At 48.0% G+C, this 22,218-nt stretch overlaps 3 protein-coding genes across 14 annotated transcripts in view; 2 read left to right on the top strand and 1 right to left on the bottom strand.

Moving 5' to 3' along the window:
• The window catches only part of adamtsl3 (ADAMTS-like 3), an 81,666-nt gene extending 65,863 nt beyond the window's left edge, over window positions 1-15,803 (top strand). Inside the window, 12 exon segments of the mRNA XM_084682503.1 lie at window positions 1-45; window positions 200-437; window positions 3,760-3,887; window positions 4,687-4,812; window positions 8,158-8,340; window positions 8,649-8,762; window positions 8,876-9,178; window positions 9,958-10,141; window positions 11,758-11,962; window positions 13,344-13,447; window positions 13,570-13,784; window positions 14,301-15,803. The exon segment at window positions 1-45 is cut by the window's left edge and continues 649 nt beyond it. Coding sequence (XP_084538629.1) covers window positions 1-45; window positions 200-437; window positions 3,760-3,887; window positions 4,687-4,812; window positions 8,158-8,340; window positions 8,649-8,762; window positions 8,876-9,178; window positions 9,958-10,141; window positions 11,758-11,962; window positions 13,344-13,447; window positions 13,570-13,784; window positions 14,301-14,419 — 1,964 coding nt within the window. The 3' untranslated portion in view covers window positions 14,420-15,803.
• Window positions 15,804-16,263: 460 nt separating this feature from the next.
• The window catches only part of efl1 (elongation factor like GTPase 1), a 42,840-nt gene continuing 36,885 nt past the window's right edge, over window positions 16,264-22,218 (top strand). Inside the window, exons 1-9 of one of the 9 annotated variants that reach the window (XM_084681950.1) lie at window positions 16,264-16,382; window positions 16,734-16,772; window positions 16,843-16,965; window positions 20,337-20,479; window positions 20,952-21,064; window positions 21,465-21,572; window positions 21,671-21,738; window positions 21,830-21,914; window positions 22,058-22,191. In XM_084681950.1, coding sequence (XP_084538076.1) covers window positions 21,482-21,572; window positions 21,671-21,738; window positions 21,830-21,914; window positions 22,058-22,191 — 378 coding nt within the window. In that variant the 5' untranslated portion in view covers window positions 16,264-16,382; window positions 16,734-16,772; window positions 16,843-16,965; ... (1 more) ...; window positions 20,952-21,064; window positions 21,465-21,481. Of the gene's footprint in view, window positions 16,383-16,428; window positions 16,773-16,842; window positions 16,966-19,423; window positions 19,564-20,336; window positions 20,480-20,951; window positions 21,166-21,461; window positions 21,573-21,670; window positions 21,739-21,829; window positions 21,915-22,057; window positions 22,192-22,218 lie in introns of those variants that run through there. The other 8 variants (XM_084681949.1, XM_084681955.1, XM_084681954.1 and 5 more) reach the window with 8 other exon arrangements.
• Window positions 16,893-20,994, bottom strand: saxo2 (stabilizer of axonemal microtubules 2). Of its 4 annotated transcripts, none has more exons than XM_084681961.1 (8): window positions 20,828-20,977; window positions 20,188-20,367; window positions 19,794-19,996; window positions 19,242-19,603; window positions 18,687-18,911; window positions 18,197-18,319; window positions 17,922-18,043; window positions 16,893-17,692 (listed from the first exon to the last, which is right to left on the bottom strand). In XM_084681961.1, the coding sequence occupies exons 2-8, from the start codon at window positions 20,247-20,249 to the stop codon at window positions 17,539-17,541; spliced, it is 1,251 nt and encodes a 416-aa protein (XP_084538087.1). In that variant the 5' UTR covers window positions 20,250-20,367; window positions 20,828-20,977; the 3' UTR covers window positions 16,893-17,538. The 4 variants fall into 4 exon arrangements, with proteins under 4 accessions (XP_084538087.1, XP_084538086.1, XP_084538088.1 ...); XM_084681960.1 differs by having other exon boundaries at window positions 20,188-20,438; window positions 20,824-20,964; XM_084681962.1 differs by having other exon boundaries at window positions 20,188-20,438; window positions 20,828-20,936.

Here is a 22,218-nt window from a genome sequence, read left to right as displayed (position 1 = left end):
GCACCCCTGGACAGTGGACCAGGCAGGAGCTCGGACACCCTAAAGGTAAAACTCCATATCTGTTTGTAGATCAACACACACGTGTATTGTATAACGCGACCTTTATAGTTCCAGTCATGAGTGTTTGGCAAGTAGGTAGATGTGCAACCAGGTTTATTTAACACCCATCCTGTCTGCTTGACCCCGGCTGCGATGACAGACAGACAGCCAAACGCATCGGAACGCGCGTCGGAGAGACGCTCTAGAAGGCCTGCGATCGTCAGACAGAAGCAGAACCCTCTGCTGACCGCCCAGAAGAACGTGAACGTCACAGTGGGCCGCACCGCCGTCCTGACCAACGGCACGCGCTCGCTGCTCCTGCTGTGCCCAGCAGAGGGCGCCCCGCAGCCCCGAATCACCTGGACCAAAGACGGAGCGCCCATACAGAACTCTGACAGGTAGATGCCGCAATCTCCATGTAGTAGATCACAGCTGCCGTATGTCACCAAACACTACATTACCAACACAGTGTTCCACATCGAATCCCGGCCTCAACGTTATCTAAACTCAGCTAAGCGATAGGATCTGCAGTTACCTTCGGTTTTGCATATCTGCTAGTTTTCCTGTCAGCGGGTCTGTGTTAGATAGTGTTATCTGAGACCTCTCCTCTGGGCTCCTGTCCGCCCAGTGGTGAGGCTGCTCCCTCATGGCACAATGCCCTCCCTGTGTGCTCGTTTCTGGGGGTCAGCACGACCGTTCTGGCCCTGCGCCTGCCTGACAGCCATGCCCTTGTGAGTGGCACGATTATCTCCAACCAAACTGTGTCTCTTCCCCCTCATCCCTCCTCTCCTCACCTCTCCACTCATCCCCTCACATCCTCTCCTCACTTCTCCTCCCCTTTCCTTTCCTTCTCCCTTCTACTCCCCTCTCCTTTCCTCCTCTCCTCCTCTCCTCCCCTCTCCTCGTCCCTTTTCCTCCCCTCTCCTCCTCCCTTCTCCTCTCCTCTCCTCTCCTCCTCCCTTCTCCTCCCCTCTCCTCCCCTCTCCTCTGATGCCAGGCTGGGGTGAAAGATACGCTCTTCTGCAGAAGATGATGAAGCACCTGCTGTCAGATGTTGACTGTGTTTGTTAGCTTGTTTATTTGGGCGCCAACAACAACATACAGCTGGCACAGCTTGGCCGACAGACTGCTGTCGGCCTGGAATTCACGATTTGGATAAAAGTGCTAAATGAAAATGAATACATTGGCTCTCTATGGATCTGCCTAGTTAGGCAGGACAGAGTGGTGTAGACCAGGCCTGACCCAGGTGGAGCTCAGGTAACACACTGCTCCTCAGTTGGAAGCAAGACCCGAGGCCCCGCCCACAAGATGATCCACTATCCCTGCACCTGGTCCGTGCGCGGCAAAAACTGTACATCTGAGTGGGATCATCTTGTTTTTGTATTTTAAATAGAATATAAATGGTCCATCCAGGGACTTAATTTCAGTCAACTACACATTATTTAAATCTAATCAAGTGAAATGTTCTTACAGCACCTGCAGCCAACTGTACTTTTTGTAAACATAAGCAAGCTCATAACAAATATTTATTGACACATATTCACATTTTGTAGGGTATTTTTACAGTGTGCAAAATATGTTTGCGTTGCAGGTGAGCTCCATGCGCAACTGTCTACTTAAGTATGATGTTTGTTCCCTCTGTTGCCTGGAAAAAAAGCATCAATTAGGTGCGTGGCCTTTCTCAGTGGTATTTAGCTCGACTCTGTTATGGACTTCCTGTCTCCGGAGGAAGGTCATAAATATTGATGACATTTGAATGGCATTTAAGCCTGGAGTCACAGACCACACACACAGCACTTTGGAGTCGTTAGCATCGCAAGATTTGTCCAATTAGAATTCAGAGCCTTTTCTCTGAACCCCGTCTGTGTTAAAACACCAAGCTGGACCCTCGGCTGAGACGCGAGCGATCCCTCACGTCAGGGGCTCTCCAGTCTGCACACACGTGCATATGGAAGCCATCACAGCCTTGCTCGCGGCCATGCCAATCATACGCCAGCCTGACGGAACGCTCCAAAGAGAAGTTGTTTTCCTTCTGTAAGCCCTCTCACGACATGCTTCATTCCTGCCTTTCCTGCTCCTCTACCTAAGTCAGTGTGACAGACCCTGGTTTGGGTGTCTGTGTTGGGCTGTGGTCCAGACCATGGTCTGGCTGTGTTGGGCTGTGGTCCAGATCTGAGGGCTTGGCCGTGTCAGAACGCCTCTCAGGGTCAGAGGTCGGCGTGGAGCAGTGGCCTCAGTAAGAACAGAGGGATTTGGAGGCCTGCTTGTACTCAGGTTCTGGTCAAAGGGTTCCTTCTGAGAACCCAGCGTGGAAGTTCTGGTTCCACGTTCTTCTCTCTGTAGCAGCAGAACTCTGGGCACGTGTTCTTTTCTCTGAAGGATCCTGTGGAAGAACATAACTCATCCAGAACGCTCCTCAGTCTTGTCCCCACCCCTTCACCCATCCACCCCTCCACCCCTCCATCCCTCCATCCAACTCCCACAGAGCTGGCTTGACTCACATCGTCCTTCCGCAATTTTACACACTCAGCTCTGAACTCTGGTCCAGAGAATAGAGAGGGGAGAGAAAGAGAGAGATGGGGAAGAGAGAGGAAGAGGAAGAGGAGAGAAAGAAAGAAAGAAAAGAGAGAGGGAGAGTAGAGCAGAAGTCTGGATGGTTGATGGACATTCACAGGGCCCATGGCTGAGGTGTGAAGCTGTGTCTTGTGAGAGCAGCTCTGATGCTGCTGCCACTGACCTTGGCTTTCTCTTATCAAAGACGCGTGGGCTTGAAGCCAACACCACATGAGAGCAGGACAAGGGCTGGCCTTACTGGACTGGACTGGCTGGGACCTCCATAACAACGTTAACACATTCACCAGAACACATCCATTCAACCAAGAGCATCCAGTCCATCTGAACTTGTTTTTGTCTGAATTGTTGGACTGGTTGAAGAGGCATTTTCAAAGCTGTGGGCTTCGGTTTGACATGGATCCTCTACCCCTGAAGAATATGTTAACTGTAAGCTACTTCGCATGGAAAGATCTGCTAAGTGAACGAATTACACTTTCCGTCCATTACCATTCAACTGGTGCGTCTACTTGATATCCCAACTAGGGTTTGTGTTACAGGTAGAGAGGTCTGCACAACCACATCACTGCAGCGGTCACACCCTGCGTCTGTTCCCAGGATCATGGCAGCACATTTTCCACGCTCTAATGGTTTATACGTTCCTGTAAGGTCCCTGGTCCCTCTAATAAAGTGCAGAACCTCCATGGGCTGTTTCCATCAACAGTAGTAGATATAGCACAGCAATGTAAAACATACTGGGTTATAATGGGAAGTCAGAAGCTGAGCAAGAGAAAACCAGAGCAGGGTAAACGGTCCAACCCCGAACCCTGATCCCGGGTCATTTTTCCCATCTTCCTCTCCTAATGATGAAGGCTGAGATGTAGTGGGTCGAAGCTGATCTCAGACCTGTGTTGGGGCTGAGACTGCAGGTCAGGCAGGAGTCTTGTTGCTGGTGGGAGATGCTGTGTGGACGTTTCCACATGTTCCTTAGGCTTGGAATGGAACCATCATGACCCTCACAGCCCCCACAGAGATCCATAAACCACATGTTTAGTGCTGCATGACATGTGCTTAGCAGTCCAGCCTCAGACTATACCCCACCATAGCCATCACTTTACCTCAGTATCTCAAGTTCTGACTGTGAGGTTTTGCTGCTTTCCTGTGCCCCAGGGTATCATGGGATAGCTCTGGAGGACTGCACATCGCCCTACCTGGAGCAGCGGATCGAGGGGTGTACAGGTGCACTGCCACCAACACCCACGGCTCAGACTCAGAGACCACGCAGTTGATACTGGCTGGTGGGTCCCCCTGCTCTCTAAACCCAACACTACCAAGCACATTCTGTTCTCTAAACCCAACACTACCAAGCACATTCTGTTCTCTAAACCCAACACTACCAAGCACGTTATGTTCTCTAAACCCAACACTAACAAGCACAGTCTATTCTCTAAACCCAACACTACCAAACATGTTCTGCTCTCTAAACCCAACACTACCAAACACGTTCTGCTCTCTAAACCCAACACTACCAAACATGTTCTGCTCTCTAAACCCAACACTACCAAGCACGTTCTGTTCTCTAAACCCAACACTACCAAGCATGTTCTGTTCTCTAAACCCAACACTACCAAGCATGTTCTGCTCTCTAAACCCAACACTACCAAGCACGTTCTGTTCTCTAAACCCAACACTACCAAGCATGTTCTGTTCTCCAAACCCAACACTACCAAGCACGGTCTGAACACTCTACTCTGTTTTCCTCCCCTCTCCTCTCCTTTCACTGTGTATGATTAAAGGACAATTTTTGAAAATATTTTGTAAAAACTGTTCAAGCTATAATGCCAAAATAACTTTTTAACCTTCGTAAAAAATAAATTAAAAAATCAACCTACCAAAACCCTTTTTTAAACCTTTTTTCTAAATAGTTTTCAAACTACGATTTTCACAAACAACATGACCAAAAAAAAGTATTTATATTTTTTCGACCTAGAAAATAGGGATGCTCCTAAAAAAAGTATAAATTCCTTTAGTTGTTTAGTTTGTTGTACAGGGTCAATGCCACTCTGTGTGTAACTGTGTGTGTTTCTGTATGAGCAGAGCCTCCAGCCATCTCTGTGTCCTGGAGGAACGTGTCTGACCAGGGGAGGACCATGAGAGCCGTGGTGGGGAGCCACATCAGCCTGCGGCCCGGGGCCAATCTCACCCTGGACTGCCCCGTCAGAGGTGGGTCAGACTGGCACACTGCTCCAAAACACCTGCATCCAAAACACCTGCCTTTAATACACCTGCCTCCAATACACTAGCCTCGAATACACCTGCCTTTAATACACCTGCCTCTAATACACTAGCCTCTAATACACTATCCTTTAATACACCTGCCTCTAATACACTAGCCTCTAATACAACTGCCTCCAATACACTAGCCTCTAATACACATGCCTTTAATACACCTGCCTCTAATACACTAGCCTCTAATACACCTGCCTTTAATACACCTGCCTCTAATACACTAGCCTCTAATACACTAGCCTCTAATACACCTGCCTCTAATACACTAGCCTCTAATACACCTGCCTCTAATACACTAGCCTCTAATACACTAACCTTTAATACATCTGCCTCTAATACACTAGCCTCTAATACAACTGCCTCCAATACACTAGCCTCTAATACACATGCCTTTAATACACCTGCCTCTAATACACTAGCCTCTAATACACCTGCCTCTAATACACTAGCCTCTAATACACCTGCCTTTAATACACCTGCCTCTAATACACTAGCCTCTAATACACTAGCCTCTAATACACTAGCCTCTAATACACCTGCCTCTAATACACCTGCCTCTAATACACTAGCCTCTAATACACTAGCCTCTAATACACTAGCCTCTAATACACCTGCCTCTAATACACTAGCCTCTAATACACTAGCCTCTGATACTATGGACTCTCATTCTATGGACTCTCATACTATGACCTCTAATATTACGACCTTTAATACAGTGGCCTCTAATACACTAGCCTCTAATACTATGGACTCTCATACTATGGCCTCTAATACTACGACCTTTAATACAGTGGCCTCTAATACACTAGCCTCTAATACTATGGACTCTCATACTATGGCCTCTAATACTACGACCTTTAATACAGTGGCCTCTAATACACTAGCCTCTAATTCATACACTGGTCTCTAAACAAACAGGTCTCTAAAACGCTGGCTTCTAACACACTGGGCTTTGATTCAGCCTTCATCCATGTGGAATCAGGCCCAGGCATTCCTAATGAATGGCATTCTGACATCTTGTCTGTAGCCCCCGGGATGGCAGTTTGATGTTGAAGCCTGGTTTAGCAGCGCAGTGTTGAGAAGCCGAGAAGAGAACAGGAGAAATGGTGTGTAAAGCCACCACAGCTAACAGCTCTGGCCCCTCTGTGGTCCGGCTGCAGGATTGATTTTCTCTGGGTCATTTACAGATGTAATCATGTGTTTGAAGAGACCCAGGGTCTGAGGGAGGGGTCCCTTCCATGGGAGAGGTTGTGGAGGCTGTTTGCACTGCTCTCTGCACCCTCCCACACGTGGTGCTTGCCCACAACACGGGTCAGGTAAAGACTGGCCGCTGCCAGTCGTAGCCAGGTAAGGGATGGGCTGGAGGGAGACCGAGCTCGCTAGCGGAGGGCTAAGCTGCGTGTTTGGATCCCAGGTCTCAACAGGGTTTATAACCCAATCATCACCTGGCGCACAGCCACCTGCTGCCAGACACACCTGTGTGACCCTCAACAGATGGACGTCACAAACACACACGCACACCTGTACACACACATTCAGTAGGCTCCCACATACACACACGTGCTCACACACACACACACACACACACCCCTCTACCCCTCAGCACCTGGATATCATAGACACAAACACACCTGTACACATGCATACACACACAAATACACACATGAAAGCACACTCAGAGAGCTAGATCTCTGTAGAATGGCTCCTGGCACAAGCCACAAACAGTCGATTTAGGAGCTGCTTTCATCACCTAGTGATTGGGTGAGATGAGAGAAGGGTTTAACGTGTGTGCATATAGTGTGTGTGTCAGTGGGAGTCCATAAAGCCAAAACTAACAAACTTAAATAACATATGATTTTATCTTGAGGGAGGTCAGAGAAACAAAGAGAGAGGGAGAGAGAGAGAGAGAGAGAGAGAGAGAGTGTGAGAGAGAGAGAGAGAGACAGAGAGAGAGAGAGAGAGAGAGAGAGAGAGAGAGTGAGAGAGAGAGAGAGACAGAGAGAGAGAGAGAGAGAGAGAGAGAGAGAGAGAGAGATGACGACACAGGGTCGGGAGGATGCAGAGAGAGTGAGAAAGTGAGAGGGTTATTTGAGTCTGTGTAAGGAGATACAGACTTGTTTTTGTCACATTGAATTGTTGAGAGATGTCTCGTCTAGTAACAGATGGTCTTCTTCTAAGACTGGCTTTGCACGCACATACACGTTCCTGCGCACACACAAACCCTGGAAGACGGACTCTACTCATCACAATCTCACGTCCGCACCTTAGACACACAAATCTGATCACCTGACTGGGGTGACTGCAGACGGCAACCTCAGTAACTAAATGAGAAAGCTGAATGCAGATCCTTCTTTTTTAAATCTCAAACTAGACCTCATCTCTGACCCCACCTCTGTATGATCTAACATCAGCACAAGATTCATGTCAGCACAATCAACTGAAGAGGCAATTCACCTCTCAACTACAGAGGTGCTACACATACGCCCTCTAGTGGTACAAAGTGTATAACATCCCAGCTCCTGGAGGAACGCATGCTATGCAGATTCAGCATCCATTACTGGGGAAGTTTTGTCTGCTATGAGGGGCAGCTAGCCTGGCTGCTAGCCTGGCAGATTGTCTGGCTGCTAGCCTGAGTAAAAGGAAATCTCTTGACACATAACACATGCATGGTCTGGCCCACAAGCGGACGAACCCTCCAGTGTCTGGCTGACACTCGGGCCACAGGACCCAGATCTGGACCAGCAGAGCCGGTGTAATGAGGCTGTCCATGTGTTTTTTATTGCCGCTCTGGAGATGACTCTGAGGAGACTTGGCTCAGGGCGGCTCGCTGGCCTCTGTCTGCAAGATCTGTCTCAGTGATGAGGACCAGTCTGAAAAGTCTCTCTCTCTCTCTCTCTCTCTCTCTCTCTCTCTCTCTCTCTCTCTCTCTCTCTCTCTCTCTCTCTCTCTCTCTGTCTCGATCTCTCTCTGTCTCGATCTCTCTCTCTCTCCGTCTCTCACTCTCTCTCTCTCTCTCTCTCTCTCTCTCTCTCTCTCTCTCTCTCTCTCTCTGTCTCTCTCTGTCTCGATCTCTCTCTCTCTCCGTCTCTCACTCTCTCTCTCTCTCTCTCTCTCTCTCTCTCTCTCTCTCTTTCTTCCACCCTTGTGTTTCACTGACTCTAATGTCTGTCTCGTTCTCTCCGTCCCTTCCCCTCTTTGTTCGTCTCCTCCTCTGTGTGACATTCCTCTCCTGTTGCCTGGCCCCCCTCCTGCCCCCCCCCCCCCCTTCCCCCACTCTAGGTGTGCCCCTGCCCTCAGTGAGCTGGCAGAGGAGAGAGAGACCGCTGGGCGCCGGCTCTGTCCTGCTGCCGTCGGGCTCGCTGTGGCTGAGGAACGTCAGCCTCCAGAGCCAAGGCACCTACTCCTGCACTGCAGCCAACCCACTAGGAACATCCACTGCATCCAGCACAGTGCTGGTCCAAGGTGGGCTGTCACACACAGACACACACCCTGCGGAGCTGGAAAGAGTAGCCACACTCATGAAACTGAGGTGGTCTTTAATCCTGAATTATGTTTCAACACACTCACAGACACACTCACAGACACACACACACACACAGATACACACACACTTGCAGACAGATCAGCAGTTCAAATCTCCAGGAGCCATTCCTTGGTCACTGGAACATTACCGTAACAACAAGACAACTGCTTAGAAGTTGTTTAGCTCAGGAACAGAGTGTGTGTATGTGTGTGTTTATGTGTACGCGTGCATGTGTGTGTGTGTCCAGCTCCGGGCAGGCCCGACCCCCCTCTCTCCAGGGAGCTGAGCAGGAGGAGGGTCCTCATGGCCTCTCACCAGGGAACCAGCGTCACCATCAGACCTGGGGACGTCCTCCGAATAGGTACCACACACACACACTCACTGTATATATACAGGCACACACACACATGCATGCATGCACACACACATGCACAGACACACACACAGACAAAGTCTATCTCTGTCTCTCCCCAGGGTGTCCAGTGGTCCCGGACCACAGAAAACCTGTCCTCTGGGACTACCAGAACCAGACCCTGAGGGAGGCTGTGGGCCAGGGCCAGGGTCTGGGCCAGGGCCGGGGCCAGGGACAAGGTGTGGGCCAGGGCCTGGGCCAGGGCCGGGGCCAGGGTCTGGGTCTGCAGTACCGGATGCTGGTTGGAGGACGGGTCCTGGAAGTCAACACTCTCCTTGGAACATTCTCAGGACGCTACAGATGCCAGACGTCAGTCAGCGACCACAGACAGACCCTGTCTGCCTGGATACACGTCCACGCTGAAGGTGTGCGTCGCTATAACAACGTGTCGCCAGTCCCCATCAAACACTGAACATCAGCAGACATTCAGGCTTACAAAATCACAAAACAGCTAACCTGTACGACTGCTCCAGTCAACACAAATCACGAGCATGAAGTCTGACAGAATTCAGACACACAATGCTCTCCTTGTCAGGTCACCTCTATCTGCTCATCCATCCATCCTCCATCCATCCATCCTCCATCCATCCTCTGCTTGGCCTCTAATGGAGTCCAGCCACAGTCCTACCAGCTCTGATCCCAGCAAGCCTGCTTGTAGACACAGCTGGCAGCCATCACTGGACCCCAATTAACATGGAGATTTGTCCCACTCCAACTCCTCCCTGGCCCGTGTGTCATGAGCTGGAGTTCAGGGTTCCCCCGATGGGAGAGAGGACATCTGACAAATTGCTAATATCAACAGAGTTTAATGAGCACTTTTAAGGAGAGGGGCGGAGTGGGGTTGGGGGCAAGGTGACATCAGAGTTGGGGAGAAACTGAGAGAAAGAGAGAGAGAGAGAGAGAGAGACGGGGAGATAGACAGAGCGAGGGAAAGCTAGAGACAGAGGGGGGGGAGAGAGAGACTAAGTGAGACAAAGAGAGATGGAGTGAGAGAGAGACGAAGAATGAAAGAAGTGGTTCTATGCTGCGCACAGCTTCAACCGTGGTAGTGAACCAGAGCTCAGGCCTGATTATAGTGCTGCTAAACATCCTGTAACCTCTGATACCGCAGAGTCATGACGTGTGTGGCCGTCTGTGTGTCCAGAGTTCAGCTGGCGTGTCGGAGACTGGGCCCCGTGTAGCGCCTCCTGTGGAGGCCGAGGGAAGCGCAAGAGGAGGCTCCGCTGCCTGTCTCCTGGAGGGCAGGAGGTCATCACTTCCATGTGCCAGCACTTACCCACCCCCGTCACCCCCCCGCTGGTCTGCAACCGCCAGGACTGCCCCCCCAGGTACATACGCGTGGAACAACAAACACAGACACTCATGTACACACACTGGGACAGCACTCTACACAGCCCTTAAGCCAGCTTTACTGCACGCTGCTGATTGGCTAACGTCAGACCAAACCTCAGCCATTGCTCCTGTGGTGTGATGAATAAAGTTGCAAGGTTTTGTATCGCTGAGGCACATCTGAAGGTGACAACTCATGGCCCTCAATAGGGCTAGAGATGATGACCCTGACCTGACCACAAGTCCCCACTGAATCACACACAGGAAGGATTCCTCAAGGAATCGATGTTCGGATTGAATGTACTATATATACATTTACATTTATTTGATAAGCCGACACTTTTATCCAAAGCCACTTTCAAGAGAGAGCTTTACGAAAAGGTCAATGATCATAAACGACGAGATAGCCACAAAAATATTGTGGGTAGCCAAAACATGAAGCAAATAAGTGCCAATGGGAAGAAACTAGAGCATGTAGTTAAACAAATTACAATTAAACAACATGAACCTCAAAAGTGCAAGAGTGCACCTGTAGGAAAGAAAGCAACAATAATATAATTCAAAGCGAGTACAATAAATTAAACCAGGTACAACTACCGGTAGCCAACAAGGCCAACAAGTCACTCAATAAGGGTCATTGTTTTCCTGGAGGAAACTAACATCAGGTCCAATCAAGCATTCCTAAGTACCGTTGTACTCCCGAACAAGAACGTCTTGAGCCTTTTCTTGAAGGTGGGGAGACAGTCAGTATCTCTGATGGATGTGGGAAGGTAATTCCACCATTGGGGGGCCAGACAGGAGAAGAGCTTGTGGTATATAAATAATGTCTGGCTCTTCAGCAGGTCAGATCTCTTTCCCGCCATAATGAAACACAGCCACGCGATACTAATCATATACTACTGGATACTTTAATACTCTCAAACTATAAAACTTGAATACTGTAATACCGTATGCCCTGGTAGAACTAACTTTCATCTTAGTGCCTGTTGAAATATTTCTGGTTTTCCCTCCATCTCTGTGTGAATAAAAACAGGTATTTGTTTAGGTTCAGTCCTGCTCTGTGTGGCTGCGCCAAAAACATCAGCTGATGATTGCCTTGTGAAGGCCCACGACACCAAGTCACTGGCTGGGTTATTGCTGCACAGCAGTGTGCTGCTCTGGGAAACTGCTTAGTGCCTGTTGCTGGGTCATCAGCGACCATCCACACACAAAGCTGGCTTTGTTACCCAAGCTGTACCGCCCTCTCCTGGGGGGGGGGGACTGGCAATCTCCTACTTGGATAAATACTCACTCACCCACTAACTCGCTCGCTTCCTAGACCGCTATAACAGATGGGGTATGAATAGATAGAGTGATCTTCCTGGAGAAGGCCCTGGATAGTGGGAGCAGATGTGTTTTACTGACCCCTGAGGAGCTGGGGAGTTCAGGAGGTTTACAACCCCCCCGATCAGGAGGGCCTTCTGCCCAGGTACCAAAACACCTGGAGGGGTCTTCACCCGCCCTCAATCCCCTGTGTTGTCCTGTCACAACCTCAGCGGAATGTGACTGACGGAGTGAAGGTCAGAGGTCAGCTTTGACAGCAGCGTGGCATGTCGACCCTGTCGTCCCTCTCCAGCTGGGTGGCGTCTGTGTGGTCGCGCTGCTCCGCCTCCTGTGGGCGTGGCTGGCAGCAGAGGCAGGTGTCGTGCCAGCAGGTGGAGGCGGGCGGAGGGGTCAGGACTCTGGCGCCCTCTGTCTGCGGGAGGAACTCACGCCCAGCAGACAGACAGGAGTGTAGCGCCGACAGCTGTCCGGCCTGGGTCACCAGTCCCTGGGGAAAGGTACACTGCTTCTGTGACAACTGTAGCTGTGTGTGATTACTGTAGCTGTGTGTGACTATAGTGCTCTGCGACTGAGGATGTGGTGGGACTGAGGATGTGGACTGTGTGTGACTGTGTGATTCCAGTGCTGTGGGACTGTGTGACTCCAGTGCTGTGTGACTGTGTGTGACTGTGTGTGACTGTGTGACTGCAGTGCTCTGGGACTGTGTATGACTGTGTGACTGCAGTGCTGTGGGACTGTGTGTGACTGTGTGACTGCAGTGCTGTGTGACTGTGTGTGACTGTGTGTGACTGTGTGACTGCAGTGCTCTGGGACTGTGTATGACTGTGTGACTGCAGTGCTGTGGGACTGTGTGTGACTGTGTGACTGCAGTGCTGTGGGACTGTGTGTGACTGTGTGACTGCAGTGCTGTGGGACTGTGTGTGACTGTGTGACTGTGTGACTGCAGTGCTCTGGGACTGTATGTGACTGTGTGACTGTGTGACTGCAGTGCTCTGGGACTGTGTGTGACTGTGTGTGACTGTGTGATGCAGTGCTGTGGGACTGTGTGACTGTGTGACTGCAGTGCTCTGGGACTGTGTGTGACTGTGTGACTGTGTGATGCAGTGCTGTGGGACTGTGTGACTGCAGTGCTCTGGGACTGTGTGTGACTGTGTGACTGCAGTGCTGTGGGACTGTGTGTGACTGTGTGACTGCAGTGCTGTGGGACTGTGTGTGACTGTGTGACTGCAGTGCTGTGGGACTGTGTGTGACTGTGTGACTGTGTGACTGCAGTGCTCTGGGACTGTATGTGACTGTGTGACTGTGTGACTGCAGTGCTCTGGGACTGTGTGTGACTGTGTGTGACTGTGTGACTGCAGTGCTGTGGGACTGTGTGACTGTGTGACTGCAGTGCTCTGGGACTGTGTGTGACTGTGTGACTGTGTGATGCAGTGCTGTGGGACTGTGTGACTGCAGTGCTCTGGGACTGTGTGTGACTGTGTGTGACTGTGTGACTGCAGTGCTGTGTGACTGTGTGACTGTGTGACTGCAGTGCTCTGGGACTGTGTGTGACTGTGTGACTGTGTGATGCAGTGCTGTGGGACTGTGTGACTGTGTGACTGCAGTGCTGTGGGACTGTGTGACTGTAGTGCTCTGGGACTGTGTGTGACTGTGTGATGCAGTGCTGTGGGACTGTGTGACTGTGTGACTGTGTGACTGCAGTGCTGTGGGACTGTGTGTGACTGTGTGACTGTGTGACTGCAGTGCTCTGGGACTGTATGTGACTGTGTGACTGCTGTGCTGTGGGACTGTGTGTGACTGTGTGACTGCAGTGCTGTGGGACTGTGTGTGACTGCAGTGCTGTGGGACTGTGTGTGACTGTGTGACTGTGTGATGCAGTGCTCTGGGAGGTGCCTGGGCCCCACCCTGACAGTGCAGAAGCGGGCGGTGGTCTGTAAACACTCCAACGGTTCATCTCACCAAGACTGCGACCTCAAACACAGGTAGAAACCACACACACACACACACACTTTCTCACACACACACTTTCTCACACACACACTTTCTCACACACACCTCTCGCAGAGCCCTGACTCACTGCACCCCCCCCCCCCCCCTACGATAGGCCGCAGGAGGTCCGTAACTGCTCGTCAGAGCTGTGTGACGTGCAGTGGCGCGTGGGCCCGTGGCGAGCGTGCACGGTGGCATGCGGCAGTGGCTTCCAGTCTCGGAGGGTGGACTGTGGCCACAGGAGGAGTGGCAGGACCCTGGCAGACCAGCACTGCTCCTGGCACAAACGCCCTGCCACCTGGCAGAACTGCAACAACACCACTTGTGGGAGTAAGTGTGTGTGTGTGTGTTTGAGTGTGTGTGTGTGTGTGTGTGTGTGTGTGTGTCGGTGAACTCACTACCAGGCCACATGTCTAGCATTGAGAGTTTTCTGTAAAAACTTCTGTTAAAAGTTGTATTTTACAGTTTTTTGATACTTTGATATGTTTTAGATAGTGAAATGTGGCATTTGACGTCTGTTAGTTGAGAAACACCTAGTAAAACTGTGCGCTGGTGGAAAAGTCTCTCACACACTGACTTCAAAATGGAATAACAGGCAGATTATTGCTTAGCTTTTTGGGGGGAAACATTCAGACCAGGCTACGTTTGGCAGCATTATCATCTTTATCCAGCAACCACAGGCTCAAAGCAGGAGAGTTATTTGCTGTTTAATATTTAATGTTAAAATTTGTATTGACATCTACCCAATATCCACAGACGCAAGCATGGAACATTTAGGTAAAACTATCTTGCCAGGAAAGAAAAAATTCTTCCAAATGATTGACCATGTCTAACTTGTTTTTGCAGGTGAATGCCAGGACACAACACATTACTGCACTGTGGTGAAGAGACTGAAGCTGTGCCCCATTCAGATGTACAAGCAGAGGTGCTGCGAGTCCTGCTCAGAGGAAGCAAGCGCCACCTAGTGGCCAGTTGATGTAACACCAACCCTTAGGACAGACGGACCATGCTGTGCAGCAGTCAGGCAGGACAGAGACTAAGATGGCTGGAGTTCATCTCCATCAAGACTGCTACACACATCCCACACCCAAACACTGCTGGGATTCGTTAAACTCATCACTCCCTCCATTAAAATTCCTTTCTGTGAACTTCAAAGACTAAATTAGGAAATTCCGTTTTTTCCTCCCCTAGTTGAAACTTCTGTGACTAGTGGGATACATATATAAATTAAAACTTAAATGGCCAACCATGTCCTGAACTACCTTCCCATATTACAAGGAGTTCATACCATGTTTAACTCTTTGTCAATAATCATAATGCGCCCAGTGAAACTCCTGATAAGGAGAACAGACTTGTGTACTATAGAATGTGAATCTCCTGACGTCATGGTAACAGATTGTAATGGTGGATATCCTGTGTTTTATAATTTAATTTATACATAATAAATATTATTATACATGTAGATATTTGATGTGGAGGTGAGATATCCTATCCTCTGTAACTATTCTCAAGTGTGAGGGTGGAGGGATACTGGGTTGTTGTAGAACGTCACTACTGTACCATATAACAGCTTATGCTCTACAGTCACTGTAGTGACTATGCAGTAGTCATGACAACCTACTGTACATGAAGGCACAGTAGAGAAAACAAGACAGGTGTTTGTAAAACCCAATATTTCATTATTTTCCATAAAATACAGTACTAAAACCGTCATATACAATCGTTTGTGGTTTTAAAAATCCCCAGTATAGTAGCATTGTAGATCATGTCAAAGATTTCTGTACTGTGAGGAAAAGATTGTCTACAGTTTCATTGTTGTTTGGATAAAACTGGTTCAGCAATGAACAGCATAATATGGATTAAGTACTTTGAAACAGTGACATTTGTTTTCTGTTTAAGCAATCGGTCTATGTTTTACTTGTGTTTGGTTGGTTATACTCATGTGCTGCATTGTAAAGTCATGTATATAGTGTGTTTAAGTGCAATATTGTACATTGTGTGTATGTAGATTTTGTGGGACTTTATTTTCTTACCTTTTTGTTTAGTTAGTGATAGTTATGTCTTTATTCTCATATAAACATATTTTAATGTTATCGTATAAACCCTCAATCAAGCAGCTGCATAGCTGTTGGCAGGTTTTCACCTTTGTCTCTCTGGTTTAATTTGCATGAATTTAGGTGCTGTTTCAGATGTTGTGTAGATACATGATAAAATGCAGTCATTATCCTACTGTTGCTACTAATTTGAAACTCACACTCACACTTGGAAGCATTACTCGGTTGAAGGAATGTATTTTGAAGACACATTTAAGTGCTCTAAAACATAACAAATAAAGACAGATTGATCATTTACGTTGTTCATCTATATTCTCTCTCATACTTAATATTATACGTTATTTTCTCACCCTAACTGCTCAATTTTTGCACTATATCATAGACTTGGAGAAGAATGGACGACGCTTCTCCGCATGATCCTCTCACTATACAAAAAAGAAACCATCTTTAGAAAAAAAAATATTTGACGTACACCTACATTTTTTGTTTGGCTTTTCCTGTAACATGGAGGGGGCAGGATTTAAGACCTACACTGCAACCAGCTAGAGATGTTTTGGCTTCACTTTTCAGAGTTGATATATCGTCCATTTGTTTGTATACTATATTGTACTTACAGACAATGTCGGTGTAAAAATTTGCGTATTGTTTCCCAGCGTTGCTTGTATCAGCTGGAAGGTTATGTGGCGAAAAGTGGAGAAAACCATAGACTCGAGCAAACGGTAGCCAACCAGCTATAGCTAGCCACAACCACAAACGTCACTAACGTCACAAACCTGCGCGCGATCACCAACAGCCGGACATCGGTTCAGTCGCTTAGTTTCTGGGAGTGGGAGATAGCTAGCAAGCTAAGACGGCAAGAAGCCGGCTTCTCCAGGTTAGTAAAATTGTCTGCTACGATGTCCTCTTCTATATCTTAGCTGACATCTAGATCTCCTAAGCACTGGATGTACCAGCTGGTAACCAGCTACAGTACTAGCCTATCTACCAAACATTTAGCTAACGCTAGCTAGTTAATAATAGATTCTTGGCAACAGGTGAGGTGCTGCAATGTGTCAATATAGGCTAATTTATTTTGTACAAGTTACAATACACTTCAGATAGGAAAAATGAATGTCTAACATGGCTTTGTTTTTCAAGGTAAAACCTTCCAGACCCTTTCATACATGTTGTTTAGTATTGGTTGCTCAACAATTCGTTTGTTTGTTCCCGAAACATGTGCTGCCAGCTGGCCATCTATCAAGTTCTCTGTGAAAAATATCTCAAGGTAAGCATTAACAATTACTCATCATTATCTCATATACGAAGTCTGATAACAGCTCATTCATTTCAATCAGGTGTTGTTGGAAGAGTGAAACCACTACAACATGCAGAGCAGTTGGTCACCAGGACCGGGGTTGAGAATAGCCGGTCACATGACCCCGAATCTTCAGACGTCGACACCTAATGATCGCTAGATGGTAAATCAATGGTCAATTTGGTCGCCACGGGTTCTTTTAATGTAGTTTACCACCAATCACAAATATTGTCTTTCTCCAAATTTTTGAATGTTTGATATTAGTTTAAACAATAGATTTGGAGGTGATTAATTAATATAAAAAACGGACCTGCAACGGACGCAAGCACACCACAATTGCCGCAGAAATGTTACCCTGTTTAGTTTCTTCATAAAGGCTCAATATTTTATTCACAAAGAAAAGTGCATTTGTTGCAGGATTTTCAGTGGGGGTTTTGATAGCCAACATTTGGCACATACATTGATAGACATGGTGATGATTACGATGCATTTTGATATAGAAGCATCATTTATATTCTATAAAATGAACAAATTAATACATTTGTGAGCAATAGCTTCTACCAAAATAAAGATTTGTGTTTTTAGGTGTACATACTAAATCATGTGTTTTATCAAATCGCCAACACTTTTCAAAATCACTGTAGGTAAATACGATGCAATGACGTAAACAATGCAGAAGTGGCATGCTCTTTATGAGGTCGGAATCGTGGGTCTCCGTGACAACAGTCAAGCTTTATTACTGCACCACTACTGCTTTCTGCACAGGAACATTACTGGCCTGCATCGTGCCCTTAGATGACAACTTCCTGTAGAACCTGTGCCCATTGTGGTCTGAGTCCTCAAACACAAACCCTGGAGGGGAGTCGTAGCTGGCCAGGCAAACGCTGATCCTGCAACACAAAACAATACACTCCCACCATCACTGTCTGCTGTGTGGAGAGCCATATTACTCAACGTGTAATACTATGGGATATTATGAAGCAGTGCATTTCTAGTTTTACAAGTAACACAGTTTTACAGTATTAGAGTATTACATCATGAGAGTAATATGACTCTCATAACGTAGGAGTCTTCCTGTAGACAGTACTATACAAACTGTGTAGCCTGTAGGTGTCACACCTCTTAGGAGTGAACTCTGTGTTGTACATGGTCCCAGTCTCCAGGGGGGTGTCTCGTCTCACTACAGTGTTGGGGGGCTTGAAGCTGATGTTGGGCTGAAGCTTGTGAGTCGTGTAGTGGGCCTGGAGAGGAGAGGACCCAAGACAAAAAATACTGAAAACAGACACAGGGGCTAGGACAGGGGCGGATTTATAGAGATGTTATGTCATTGAATTAATAGTAGCAATCCTATAATATGCCAGGATGAAAAAAAAAAAAAGTTGTAGCATCTTTGCCTTGAAGGTGGTGAGGTCGTCCATCTTGCCAGTGGCTTTGTGCATCTCCTCTTCTCTTTTCTTCATCAAGGCCTGCCTCGGGGTGGCCCAGGGCTGGAAGTCTTCTCTCATGGTGGTGTATCCCTAGGAACACATCACAGACACATAAGCTGTCACCTCTACCACCAGGGGCCTAGGTTTGTTTTCATATGTGGGCGAGTATAGCTATTTTGTAATAACTGAGGCCAAGGCCATTTAATATAATTTTCTTAATTAAAATTGTGTGTGTGTGGGGGTACAGATATTTGCACCTGTGTGTATTTCAAACTTCCACCCCTCACTTCCATTTTATATTTTCAACATTTTATATTCAAAACCCTTACATGTTTACCATATGCACCTCCCTGCCATAGTACATTTCTTGTTTGTGCAAACGTACATGGCGAATACAGCTGATTGTAATACCACTAATCTCTCAGTCGATCTCTTGATCAGCCCCTCCCCTCCTAACCTGGAATGGCACGGAGGACTTGAGGGGCTGACAGAAGGGCTTGGCAGATGTGAAGGGCTGGGTGTTGTGCTTGACAAAGTCCACAGCAGAGGTGGTGCTCATGTCCATGTGCTGGGTGGGACCCACGTACTCCAGGGGCTTGCGTAGCTGGGGAAGGCTCACCGGCCACTGCTGGAACTGCTGCTGGAACTCCGTACTGCCGTCAAAAGGGGCGTCAGATGACACCTTGAATGATGACAAATAGAACAGAGCATTGGCTTGAGTGCTGGGATTATCATTGGTAGCTAATGAATGACATTGATAGCCTTGCTGTACCACTACAGGTAGGGTTACAGCTAGTGCGATTCCTGTGGTGCTACCTTACATTTACATTTAGCAGACGCTCTTATCCAGAGCGACTTACAGTAAGTACAGGGACATTCCCCCCTGAGGCAAGTAGGGTAAAGTACCTTGCCCAAGGACACAAGTCATTTGGCACGGCAGGGAATCGATCCTGCAACCATCTGATTACTAGTCCGACTCCCTCACCGCTCAGCCATCTGACTTCTCCCTCACCTTAGCAGGGTCGGGCTTGCAGCTCCGGGCCAGCTGTCCAGACAGGCCCTGGAAGTCCCTTCTCTGGGTGGTCATGTCTTGGAGGGGCTCTGTGCTGGGCTTGTACACCTCTGGGGGCTTGACGTAGCGAGCCTCCGTGGGGTGAGGGACGTACGACAGATGGTTGCTGGTCACGCCGTCGAAGGGAACCTCACTCAACATGGGGACATTGGAGGGTTTGAAGCTTTCCCTGGGGACCAAGCCCCTGTCGATGAAGTCGTCCTGGAAGGTGGAGGTGCCCTGGAACTTGGCCGAGGACGGCTGGTAGTTCTCGTTTCTTTTGGTGAGCTCCCTCTTGCTGATCTGCCACACTTTGAAATCATCTGGAACATCACATCAGCATGTTAAGCTATGTGTCTCATCATGGCTCGCATTCCATTCTGTAGGGAATACCTGAGAACCATTACCTGTCTTTTATTATAATCTAAGAGATAATGTGACACACCTGAAATTGAACAAACCTTGTGTGTACAGTGTGATCGTCAAATGTTTAGTTAAGGTAGAATGCATCACCTTTATAAGTGGGCACAGTGTCCAGCTTGCCCTGCGCAGCCTGCACTCGTTGTTTGGGTCTCACGGCAACACAGGGCGCGACCTGGTAGGGGTTGAAGTCCTGCTTGTAGGTCGTCCCCATGTCAATCTCCCCAGGATAGGGCTTGTACTCTGTCTGCTTCCTACCTGGTCGCCGATTCACCTCGTAGGGGATGAAGTCTGTCCTGTTATGGCCAGACGGACACCAAAGTATACAGAGAGCTGAGAAACATACAGTGTGTGCACTAAAGATGCAGTTAACATTAAAGGTGTCCAAAATGTAAATCATGTAATACTGTTGTTGACAATCTCTCCAGCTTGTCCGTGCACATGAGAGGGGTGCTTTAGAGAAAGGTGCGGGCCCCGAGGCAGTTACTTGAACGTAGTTGTTCCGTCCATTTTCCCCCTGTCATTGTGATCCACAGGCTTGGGTTTCATGCTCTTGGGTGGCCTGTGCGCTCCATAAGCAGGGTACTTCTCTGTGTATTCTGTCTGCTCACATGCCTGGTTCCCTTTCCCGTACAGGGCAGTGGGCCGGTGTGGGCAACGATGCCGTCTGAGGAATCAGTGTGAAGATTGGATGGTACACGTTCACATTTCCCGTTTTCAACAATGACTTCAACTCGACTGTGGGAACACAACCATAGGACGCAACTATAAAAGGACAGGTTTGTTTTCTCTGTAACCAAGGGCATATCTTTGCTCAGGTCAAGGTGTGCCTGTGATTAGTGACGATTACCGCCCTGCCCCAGTAGGCTACTTGACCTAGAACTAGTGTTGATGAAAGCATTAAATCAGTAAATAATTACACTTTATATTAACACAGTTCAAATACAAAATTAGCAATGACGATGCTAACGTCACCTCAATCTGCATACCACTCACTGGATCATTATTGCCAGTTGTGGTTGTGTAGCTGCGATTGTCCTTCATAATAAAACAACGTCTAAAACGCAGCCAGGAACTTGTCAGTTTCCAATGAAGATAAAATAACAATTATTGAATACCTTACCCACAATTACAAATCTCGCATAGGCATTGGCGTATCATGTTCTTTCCACGAGAAGTAACTGACCGTGGCTGTTCCCCGGCAAACTCACAACTGCGCCACTTAACACTAAACTGTGTCCGTTTCTATAGAAGCAAGTTGTGTCGAAGCAACCTCACCGCGTCGTCCTGGTAACGACGTAGTACAATTCGGAGGCATCCATAAAGGGCGTAGTTTACGTACGACGTCATCTTCCGGAAGCAACGTGAGTCGAAAATGTTCACATGTGTGTTGAATGTAATGCACATTCTCGTACTAAAATAACATATTATAGTATATGGGAACGCCACACTATACTACCATACAGTACGTTCGATTGTGTAGTCATGTTATACTGTTGAAAAAGCTGGCTAGTGTATTTTGTCCTTTAAACTGTTGTACCTTGTTAGCATCCAGACAAAGTTCCCGACATGATCTGTCAAAATAGCCGGTTCTTGAGTCAAACAACTTCAGTAACTATGTATCAGCGCTAATTTACTGTGGCACTTTTAAAGTAGGGCTAGTCAACTTTTGAAGCACAACAATGAGCTATTTAGTTAGCTATTAGTTAGCAAACGATGTCAAAGGTTTCTAGCTAGCTAACATATTTACTATTCTTTCAGCAGCGTATGAACCGTAAAGCATGGGGCAAACAAGCTTAGAAAAGATCATTGCGCTACAGAAGAACCCTTCCAACATCAGGAACCTGTGTATTCTGGCGCATGTTGACCATGGTAAGGACCAGCGGAACTATACTGAAGTACGTTTACATCGCTTATGTTTCTAAAAAAACTTTCTTACCCACTTCTACAACCACTTTTGTGTTTTACAGGCAAAACAACTCTGGCCGATTGTCTTGTTGCGAGCAATGGTATCATATCAAGCCGTCTAGCTGGGAAGGTTAGTAAGTAAATATTTTCGAGGAATGTTGTTGTACATACAGAGTTGCTGTGGTACTGATTAAGGCATGATGGGTGACGTAATCTTCCAGCTGCGGTACCTGGACAGCCGAGAGGATGAGCAGCTCAGAGGGATCACTATGAAGTCCAGCGCTATCTCTCTCCACTACGCAGCTGGTAAGACAGAAGGATAAACTAGCATAGTCCAGCTCTATTTCCCTACATAGCTGGAACTTGCCAAGCCCCTCCCCCCCCCCCCCATGTGTGATGTACTGCTGTGCTGCAGGCAGGATGTGACTGCTCTGTCCCCATGTCCTCAGGAGAGAAGGACTTCCTGATCAACCTGATCGACTCCCCGGGTCATGTCGACTTCTCCTCTGAGGTGTCCACGGCGGTCAGGCTGTGCGACGGAGCCATCGTGATTGTGGATGCTGTGGAAGGAGTCTGTCCACAGGTTCACGTCACTCTCTAGAACACTAGA

Source organism: Hypomesus nipponensis, chromosome 19 (genome assembly GCF_054491055.1).
Source record: "Hypomesus nipponensis isolate SF chromosome 19, ASM5449105v1, whole genome shotgun sequence".
NCBI lineage: Eukaryota > Metazoa > Chordata > Actinopteri > Osmeriformes > Osmeridae > Hypomesus > Hypomesus nipponensis.
The sequence above is the reverse complement of the archived record's forward strand: the minus strand, read 5'-3'. Positions and strand labels throughout refer to the sequence as shown.